A 10,983-nucleotide genomic window follows, 5' to 3' on the forward strand; every position below is an offset into this window, starting at 1 on the left:
CCGGCACTCTTTTTCATGTCTCGTATGTAGGCTTTCTTTTAGGCTTGAGAAAAAAATAATTGTACAACACGTATTGAGCAACAGAAAGCTGGATCGTGAATTTTGCAGGATGGTCTACAAGTTTCTCATGGCAAATCTGCTCTGATTACCTGAGAAATTAATTAATTAATAATAGCTTATGTAATTAGGGGAAAGGAAAAAGGAAAGATAGTCTCACTTGGTCCAAGCGACGGTAAATAACATTACCGTAGTTCTTTCCAGCTACGTGGCACTTGCATAACTTATTTTTTAAATTTTGACACAAGTTACGTGGGACACATGGTATATTTTAACATTGCAAAACCATAATTAGTTTTTTTTTTGGGGGGGGGGGGAAGAGAGGGTGCGACAGGAAGGTGTCGGTGGTTGTGCTCACTAGGAAGGTGTCCTGTGTTGAAGTGTAAGAAAGATTCGAGAGAAAGAAAAGGTCATTTTTGGCCAAATATCTATTTAAGGAAACACTCTTCGGTCAGAAAGTTCGGATGTAGGCACTACGCTGAACTGCTCATAAATATTGTCGCAGTTAATGAACAACAAAACAGCAGCAACAATGTGTAGCGATGACTGCCGTTTTTTGAGTATTCGATGCAGTGTCGTTGCCCCAAACAACGGAACAGTCGCTCAAACATGAAAATAAGAAAGTCTTTATACAGCCTAGCTTAGTCTTGACAGGTAATGCATGCCTATGCCAGAAGTGACATCGACACCACGAGAAAGGGTGTGGCAAACTTGTGTGACATGGGCATTCCAAGAAAGTGTGGAGGCCAGGTGACTATAGGGAGAAAGTTGAACAAGGGATTAAATTCTTGAAATTCTTGAAAAGAAAAAGAAAAAGCACGCAACGTGACTCTCTGGTAACTAAATTAAATTTCATAACTCCATAATTACGAGGACCGGCGGCAGAAAAGTACACAAAGGACCGTCATACCACGTTTATTTTGTTGAGATCTATTCTACCACAATTAGGCACGAAATTATGCAACTTTGACACATTTATTGACAGTCCGTCATAATTCCTGACTCAAGGGGCCTTCGAACTAAAACGCTCGGAGAAGTGAACGTCCTGGCCCCTGTCTCAACGGCGCCGCAACTCTGACGCAATAAAAACAAACATTTAGCGGCTGGGTACTCAACGCCCCGAGTTATGTGTTGCACAGTGCCGCCTTCCGCGGCCTTCCCGTGTCCTAGCGGTGCTCTTCACCCTCTCTTTCCCTAGACGGCGAGGAGTGTCTTTAAATATAGCCGAGCGCGCGCCAGCACCGGCGAGGAAAACGAAAAGCAAGAACGGCCGACTCACAGAGCGAGAAAATTAAGGAACAAAAAAAAAAGTACAATCAAGCTTGAAGGGCCAAGGTCGATGACGCGAATAGACGGCTTGTGCTGCTGTTTACCTCGCTAACAGCTCCGGGATGCGGCTCTGTGATCTTGAAAAAACGGGCGTCCCTGTTAAGGGGAACAAAAGAAAGACGGTTGGGAGGAAATATTTTTTTGCCTACGGAAGTGGAGAGAAGTCGTACGAGAGAGAGAGAGAGAGAGAGAGAGAGAGAGAGAGAGAGAGAGAGAGAGAGAGAGAGAGAGAGGTGTGTCGGCGTTTGAGCGCCGAGTTGTGAGGACTCTTCTCGGGGTTCGGCGGTCCACAACCGACTCGGATGGAAAACTTGCCGTTCAACTGGACGTGCGTGATTGTTGTCCCGGTGTTCGGACTTCGCGTCGTCCTGGATTAGCTAACGGAGTGCTTCTAGGCTTACGGTAAGTTCTTGCGAGTGCGTGAAGGAGAACGGGCGATCGAAGCTGAACATGCATCCAGTTTTGATGCGCAGTCCCTTCGTGGGTGCAGCAGCTCCAACAGCGCGAAAGTGTTGGGCGGTCTTCTTTTCTATTCGCGAGAAAGGAAGAAATCTAAGGGTGAAGTGGGAAAGAGGAAAGAAAAGAAACTGTGTTCCAAATTGCTTAATCGTTCTGCTTGCAGTTTATTGTATGGACGACGGCTAATGTTTTAAACACATAGCCACAGAAGTGCACATCATTTTGTTCGAGTTCTGTGGTTATCATTGATTTATACTGTAGTTTGCCCTCGCTAGCGCTCTTATGACTTTTGTCTGTTGAGTGCTTCGTTGGAACGGTGCCCTTGCCGAACGGCCCTTGTTCTAGGGTTGTGCGAACGGTGCTTTTTTTTTTTTTTTTGAAAACCGACCAGGCTTCTAATAGGAGAACGATTGCATTGAATCCAATGTAACTCGGATAAAGACGGCACCGAATCGAATAGAGCTGAATTCCTTGACTTAATTCTGAGTAATATTATAACTGTTTTCAAATGCAATGGCAACCTCTTCGATAGTCTTATACGATAACGCTCACTGTATTATATTTCTGATCCGCAGACCCGCGACAAAGCAGGGGCCCTATAACGTAAAACTATTACAATATGTTTTTATTCCCATCTCCTGACGTCAAATCTGCGTCCCCGCCGACGCAAGCATCGGGCGCTCACCCGCAGGGTTGTCTGAACGCACCAATCAAACGCTCTCCTCGTTCATAGGAGGCGACTTTTTTTGCTTGGAAAACGAATAATATTGCCTACACTGAGCAGCCTGTCTTATCTAATTGGCTCACAAGAGGCGAAGAGCATGCTCAAGTGGAGAGGGATTCAATGGGGCCGAGCCACTGCACTGAAAATCCATAACCGGATGAAGAGGGTGGTGCCGGCGTCTGCGATTGGTCCGCTTTCCCTTACTTAGCTTGCGGTGGCTGTTCGAACATCGCGGCGGCATGCAACGGAAACTTAATAATGACGCTAAAACGGATCCTCCGCAAATAATAATTGGTAGAACTAGGTACCGAAATTGCTCGAAAATGTTACACGGCCACGGAAAAAGTTTTATTATATGCAAATAAACCCATGCTATCCGGCAGGTGCGAGTAACCAGTGCCTGAGCGATCGGCGGCAGCCATCTTTTATTCCTTTCGGAACAGGGCAGCCTGCGGCTGTTCAGAAGAAAATTGAGTTTTGTTCGGCATATTACTGCATCTTTAACGCGTACACGTCACTTTGACGCGGTGATTTTTTGCGGTTTCGTGACGTCGCGTGACAGACAGGTGAAGTGGGGTTTTGACCAATCGCGGAGGGCTGATTGCAGAATTGGAATAGAAAGGTTTGGAACAGCTTGACGTTCTAGCGCCCCAAGAATGTAGCATCAATTTTGTTTTAAAATCCGCTTTTCTGTTATCCCAGTACCAGTGCGGACCATTTAAGGGCTATTCGAAAAATAACTTAAACGTGTTAATACACACTTTAGATCTGGAAACGCAACCCAGCGGTAGATATCCAACTCGAGAGCAAAGAAGAACCACAGTATGTGAGATTCAGTGTTCGAAAATTTCGAATTCTCGCGTGTACGCGTTCCCGTTCCTTGCCTCCAGACGTTGGCACTTCCGCATCACAAGTATGCAGTGCAGTGTAGCCAGCAAAAACGAGCGAAAGGAAACGGGCGCAAGGCAGGCACGTCAGGATTCGCAACACGAAGCTGAACACCTGTCGAACCATGCAGACGTGTAGCTCGGGAGCAGAACACGATGGAGACGCGTCATGACCATTACATACGCTTTTTTTTTGTCTTCTTTACAAATTGTCATCGCCACTTGGAGCGTCAGCTTCGTCGTTGCGGTTCGGAAACAAGCGAAGCGCAGTATGTTGCAAGCTCACACCATTGTTGTGTGGCTTTATTGCCTGTTGGAGGGGTATTTACAGTAGGTTAAAAGGTGAACCGTATAACAGTGATGTAATATGCCAAAATCGGAGAGTATGCGCGGACAAATATGTGCTGTGGTGCTGCCAACCCTGTAGTACGATTAAAACAACTGCTTAGTGAATGCGCTGCCCTCTCTCTTTGTGCGCGAGCGCGCGCGTGTGTGCATGCGTAACACCCATCAACAAAATCCTTTTGAACTACAGCTCTGTACTCTGCAGTGGCTACGAACCGCGCGTACTCGGAGCAACTACACCTGGTACCGGTACCCCGTTGCCCCACGTGACTTCGGCAAACGGGGTGCTCGTAACCTTTTCTTTATTAAACGCGTTTTTTACCCCCACTCACTATCATCATTCATGCGTCATGGCGTTTTATGAGCTTATAAACTCCGTTCGTTTCGTCGCATTATTCATTCCTGCGTCATGGCGACCGGCAAAGCCAGTCTTCTTGCGAGGCCTGCGCGATGGTGAGACCTTACGTTGTCCAAGGACGATGTTGCTTACTGAGCTTCCCGTTTTGCCAAACAGATGAACGCACAAATCGTCATTGTTGTACTGCTTCGAATGCATGGACTGACTGTTTGTCTAGATGACGTCACGTTGCAATACACGCGCAGTCCTGGAAGATACTCAATCGGGGTCAGAGAGCTGGTCGCGCTGCGCAAGCATATCTGAAACGTATACGCGATACGAAAGTGCGGCAAGGTGGGCTTGCTGGCAGTTGAAATTCTGGGGCGTTTAATATTTTAATTTATTTCTGAGGTTTAATGTGCCAAGACCACGATCGGCATACGATGCACGCCGTAGTTACACCGAGTTAATTTTGTCCGCCTGGGGTCCTAAAATCTAAGTACGTGAGCTTTTCTTCCCTTCGCCTTCATGTAAATACGGTCGCCGGGGCCGGGATTTGAACCTGTGCCCTCGGGCTCAGCTTCTGTCTCTGACCGTATATAGAAAAGTTTTGATCGTAGCCAAAGGCTCCGCTGATTGCATAGAGCCTTACACAAAAAAAAAAAGGCAAGCGTGAATGCGCCTGGAACAGCTATAAAAATAAGAACTTAGCTTACTGAACAAAGGTTATTCTACAATGAGAGCTGCGAAACTTCGCTTCAGAAGCCAGATATCCGTGTTCCATTTTGTGAAGAGAGTCATAAGCGGCTTCTAAACGCACAAGATACAAGACAGAGTTTGTTCCTGAAGTATCACTGGGTGTTTTCTACATATTTCCCTACCAACAATTGACGTGATAATTTAGTATAGGTATAAACATTGAACCATTGAATGGGCTCGTTTTTATTTTTTGTAACTATGAAAATCAGAGTTGTCGAAGGTATCTAATTGTTGCTGTATTTTTCACTCGGTGTTGTTGAAGGACTTTGCCGACGGAAGAATTCAGGCTTTGCTTTCGACTTTCTAATATAGGGAGGGGGCCGGACATCTTTGTATTGTTCTTTTTCTTTTTCTTTTGTATTCTAGCTGAGTCCAAGGAACTCCAAACCAAGGTTCAAGCTCCGCCGCGCGCTCGAGCCCCGGTATGCCTCGCCGTCCGGTCGTGGGCTATTGGAACGTGCGCGGCCTGGGCCAGTACATCCGCAACCTGCTCGTGTACAAGGGCGTCGCCTTCGAGGACAAGCTGTACCGGTTCGGCCCGCCGCCGGACTTCGACCGCTCGCACTGGCACGGCGAGAAGTTCTCGCTGGGACTGCAGTTCCCGAACCTACCCTACTACATCGACGGTGACGTCAAGATCACCCAGAGCTTGGCCATCATGCGCTACCTGGCCAGGAAGCACGACCTAGGCGCCAGGTGAACGCGTGTGCGAGCTTGACGAAGACTTCCTTTCGTGCTTTTTGTACTCGGATGATTCGGCTGGTATGTCCCACAGTTCTCGAGAGAACAAAGGACGGAAAAGTCACTCTCGTAGCATGCTTTTGCGGCGATATAACTCTTGGCAGCCAACTTGGGCTCCCAACTCTCGGGGCGCGATCTGCTTTCCAAACCCCGTGTATTATACCTTTATTAAGAGTTGCACTTGAAGAAACTTCGTGTGAAATCGTAGAATTGCTCACTGAAGTGACGGACTTATATGAGTATTTACAAGACCTCATAGTAGGATACGGTTCCATTTCACAGCCTGAGTCCTCCTGTACCAACGAGAATCTGGCGTCTCTCGGTGGTGTAATCTTCCTTCGTGTAATTGTCTCATACTTCGCTATCACTAATACTGCTTCGCCTTACCGGCAAAATTGCAGCCTCTCTCTCTCTCTTATTATTATTTGTTCTTTTACTGTGAGTCCGAGTATAAGCGCTGCTGCGCATAACTGCTATTGATTCTGATTTCGAGTGAATCTGGCTTGGTCGCATTTCGATTACTGAGTGAACTAGATATATTTGTGACCTCTGCATGCAAGTGGCGATGTTCCCATTCCAAATAAGTGCTGTAAGTTATTATCAGAGTATGTTTTTCCATTAGTCGTTAGCATTGCTTACTATAGGAAGAGAAGCTATACTGAGACACATGTCATTCACGTTCATTTCACACGCCGTTGATAAAATACTCCGCCGAAGGGGTCCCTGAAGTCAGCAGGCTTTTCTCAGGGTCGAAAAACCACGCAAATCAATTTGAAGTGAGGTGAATATACAGGAACGTATCCATTCTCTAGGCATGCGCTATCCATACCATTTGATATAATTGTTAGTTGGCTATCTCCTTCTCTTTAACAAATTTGCAGGCGACGCATCAATTGCGATAGCAAATTATTATACAACTATACGCAGTAAGGATAGTAGCTTTATCGGCCGTATAAGCTTGTAAACATTCGCTTACTAACTAAATTAACAAGCATAGTGTCACGCATGCACAATGAAACGCAAACATATCAGACTCCGTGACCGCAGGCGCTCGCTGTCAAAACGCTGGCGTGAGGATGTGCGGCAGCAGCAGCGAGCGAAGTGACCTTCGTGCTGCCTAACGCTTCAACGGAAACTGAGCGGTGAGAACAGAGCGCACACGACGCCACGAGCCGTCGATGCACCCAGACTTGGTCGAAATCACAGACGGCTTTCAAGATAGGATAGTGTGGGTGTAGGCCAGTTGGTTATTCATGATTTTGGGAAGTTACCGCAAGAAAACACGAGACCTGAAGAAAGGGACAACACGTACGAGGCGGACAACACGCTTCAAGTTGTCCCTTTCTTCAAGTCGCATGTTTTCTTGCGGTAACTTCCCAAAGTCAAAACTTTTTAAGTAAGTAAGTAAGTAAGTAAGTAAGTAAGTAAGTAAGTAAGTAAGTAAGTAAGTAAGTAAGTAAGTAAGTAAGTAAGTAAGTAAGTAAGTAAGTAAGTAAGTAAGTAAGTATTTTATTTACAGTAGGCAATATACAAAGCAATAAACAATATACAGTAAGCAATATACAAATTCAAGATAGGGCCCGCACGGTCGCGCGCCACCACGCCATACGGAGTTGCCGCCGGAGTAGGATGTCTCCCCTCCCCCCTCCCCCCCTGTGCCCTGCGCGCGACGGGAGAAGGCGCGCTTCCTCCCCGCCTTGCTCCCTTGCGTGCTCGAGATTAAGCACGACCGTCGGCTCACCCTCTCGCGCTTTCACATGCCCATGCAGCATAAGGCGCGCGGCGAATGTTTTATCGCCCTTGTACTTTATACGGAACATTACGGCGACGGCAGAAATGCGCCGTGCACATTTAATTGATATCGCAATAAAGAAAGTGTTGAAATGAGAAAATACGGATGAGGTATCCGCCGCTGGTACTTCTAATGCGCTTGTCTGCCTGTTGTCTGGATTTGCAGAACTAAAGCGATAGTATGAATTAGAAGCCGTGCCCGTCCGCGCTACAATGCTGGAGTAAGGTTTTAGCCGCAGTGAAATATTAAGTGAAGAGGTAGAGGCAATTAATTAAACTTAGAATGATGTGGCTGACAGGACTCTGGTAACGAGACTTTAGGGGCTGGGGCAGGGGGGGGGGGGGGGTAGGCTTCAGCATCGCCGGGGCGTCTCTGCACCCCCCCCTCCTTTCGGAAAACTTCGGAGGGGGCTCGTGCCCCAGAGCACCCCTCTGCCGGAATCGGCGCCTATGTTTGTGTAGGTATCATGCTATACTGCCTTCAAAATACTTTGTGCCAATGCATGAAGATGTGAAGCGCTGCCATGTTTTGTAGCATTTTGTCATTCCTGTGTACCCGCTCCTGCTCGCAGCCTTCTTGAGGAGAATGCTGCGAGTATGCAGGGCTCGTACTCTGTGAAATAAATAAATAAATAAATAAATAAATAAATAAATAAATAAATAAATAAATAAATAAATAAATAAATAAATAAGAGCTATGAGAGACATTGTAATTGAGGGTCTCAGATCAATTTTGTCGACTTAGCATTCTTTAACGCGCATCTAAATCTGGGATCATGAGCGTTTTTTCCATTTTGCCTCCATAGGAATACGACTGCCGTGGTCGACAAACGAACCCGCGTCATTGTGACCAGCAACAGAACAGCATACTGCTGAACCAGATTTATGCACCATCCCGGTGCATAAATCTGGTGACGTTCATAGCCCCTACAACTACAGACCCATTTCATTAACGTCAGTTCCATTCAGGTTGCTTGAACGCATAATATATTCTAGCCTATAATGTCGCATCTCGAATCGAACTGTTTCTTCACACCTCATCAGCTTAGTTTTCGCATACACCACTCATGCGAAACTCAACTGCTCGCTTTTACCAATGATTTGTTTTCCACTTCGCATTGTTTTTCATTTGGGGATTGCATTTCTTTAGATTTTGCGTAGGCCTTTGATAATGTGTCACATCAACTACTACTTTTCAAGCTTAGTAAACTAAATCTTGATACTAATCTGATGAAGTGGATCGATTGCTTTTCGCAGGGCCATACCGAGTAGTAATGACTGTGACTCACCTGTATGTCCCGTAACATCCGGAGTTCCCCAAGGCTCCTTACTAGGTCCTCTGCTTTTCCTAATTTATATAATGACCTTGCTGATTCAATTGAGTGAAAAATTAGATTCTATGCTGATGATTGTTTATTATATAGACAAGTATCTAAACCTTCTGATGAAGTCACTCTTCAATCTGATCTGGAGAACATCTCCACTTGGTGTCACACCTGGTCAATGGAACTAAATATTGGCAAGTGCAAAGCAATGACAATGACGCGCACGCCTAAGCAGTCTACATGCACCTACTGCCTTAATAATTAACTCTCCTTTAACTTCTCTCTCTGATTATAAGTATCTTGGCGTATACATTACCACCAACCTATCACAGAAAACGCACGTTGAACATATAACTAATAATGCTAACCGAACACTTGGTTTCCTTCGCCGTAATTTTTCCCTGGCTCCCGTGTCCCTAAAGCTACTTCTATATGAGACTCTTCTGCGTCCGAAAGCAGAGTATGCCTGTTCCGCTTGGGATCCCTGCAGAAAATCACTCATACAAGTTCTCGAATCCATCCAAAATCACTCTGTTCGTTTTATAATTTCTAATTACTCTCGCTCAGCCAGTGTAACGCTTATGAGGAAGACATTAGATCTCCCTGACCTTTCCTTACGCCGTCGTATTTCTCGTTTATGCCTCTTTCACAAAATATATTTCACCAATGAAACTCTAAAGCAATCACTTTTTATTACTCCTACTTACTTTTCATCCCGCGTGGACCACCGGTTCAAAGTTGGCGTGCCAAGCTGCAGGACTAATATTTGCTTTGATTCGTTTGTTCCGAATACCATCACGGACTGGAACCACCTTCCCGCCTCCGTCGTGTACACTGCAGTACCCGAAGCCTTCAAGTACGCTCTATATGACCATCGTCATTAATCTGCTTTCTACATACGTATTCTTGTCTATTGCCCACTTTCCTCTCTAACGCCGAACGGCCCTGAGAGTAAATAAATGAAATGAAATGAAGCCATCTTGGCGGGTAACTGACCAACTAAAGAATGAACAAGGTAGTTATATTAGGCAATATAAGGAAGTAATCGCAAATAATGTTGCCTTTCAAATCTGGGCTAAATATATTTCCTGCTTCATATAGGAACGACGAGGAAACCCTGCAGCTGGACTTCCTCGAGCAACAGTCCAGAGACTTGGCTTGGGGATTGGCTATGACTGCTTTCAACCCGACTTTCGATGAGGCCCGGAAGAAGTACGAGGAGAACCTGGTGAACGTGCTCAAGCCGTGGGCCGACCATATGAGGGACTGCACGTGGGCCTTGGGCGACAGGCTCACCTACGTGGACTTTCTGCTCTACGAGGCCCTAGACTGGAACCACGAGTTCAACGCGGACGCGTTTGCCAGCTATCCGGAGCTGCAACAGTACCTGATGAGATTCGAGGAGCTGCCCAACATCAAGGAGTACTTTGCCTCCGAGAACTACAGCAAGTGGCCCATTCTTGGACCCATGGTCAAGTGGGGTCACTTCAAGGAGTGACTACTTGACTTCGCGTCCTAGTATCACCCATTTACCATGACTTTTTCTGTTTGTTTGTGTTTTTAATTACGTTTTGTTGGGACGCCGCCTTAGTTCTGGCGTACTGTCAATACACGAACAATTGTATGAACTGTCGCTCGGGATCTTTTAGAGCGTGTCCTATGTGCCTATTTCAGGCCGGTTTGTCATACTGCCAAGTACCGCAAAGGCGCAGCACTGATGAGGGCCAACTGTGATTAGAGTGCAGCAGCCGCGTCGCTTCACCGTTCACGATTTTTCAAGATGGCTGTCGGCGGATAATAGGTAGCGCTTATATATAGCTTTTTTAATTCTGCACCAGGCTGTGAGAGCTGCAGGTGTGCGGTTCCTGACGGACGACTGATGTTCCAGTCATCGCCGCATCCACTAAAGCCAGGTTGCTGAGTAACAAGGGAAACGCAATGTCACATGGACAATGTGCTGACTGCGCGGACTCCCCTTTACGTGCTCTTGTAGATCATACCCTCGTCTACACTATATTGAAATGAAGTTCTATCCCAGCGTCCGAGTTTCAATCCTGACACTCTTGGATCTTCACTCCATACTTTATTTACACAGTACGCACGCGTGTAGAACACCTGTTTTCAGAAGCACAGAAAAAACAGCGAGGAGGTACGTTCCTTCTCACTTCGCTATACGATACAGCGTGTAGCTGGCCATCACGCCAGAGCAGCTTGACAGCAATCTGCGGA

At 46.3% G+C, this 10,983-nt stretch overlaps 1 protein-coding gene across 1 annotated transcript; it reads left to right on the forward strand.

The window, feature by feature from the left end:
• Nucleotides 1-1,616: 1,616 nt before the first annotated feature.
• On the forward strand, nt 1,617-10,384 carry LOC126544790 (glutathione S-transferase-like). Its single transcript, XM_050192263.3, has 3 exons — nt 1,617-1,788; nt 5,264-5,593; nt 9,856-10,384. Exons 2-3 carry the CDS (start codon nt 5,322-5,324, stop codon nt 10,250-10,252), a joined length of 669 nt encoding a protein of 222 aa, XP_050048220.2. The 5' UTR covers nt 1,617-1,788; nt 5,264-5,321; the 3' UTR covers nt 10,253-10,384.
• The last annotated feature ends 599 nt before the right edge of the window (nt 10,385-10,983 follow it).

Source organism: Dermacentor andersoni, chromosome 3 (genome assembly GCF_023375885.2).
Source record: "Dermacentor andersoni chromosome 3, qqDerAnde1_hic_scaffold, whole genome shotgun sequence".
NCBI lineage: Eukaryota > Metazoa > Arthropoda > Arachnida > Ixodida > Ixodidae > Dermacentor > Dermacentor andersoni.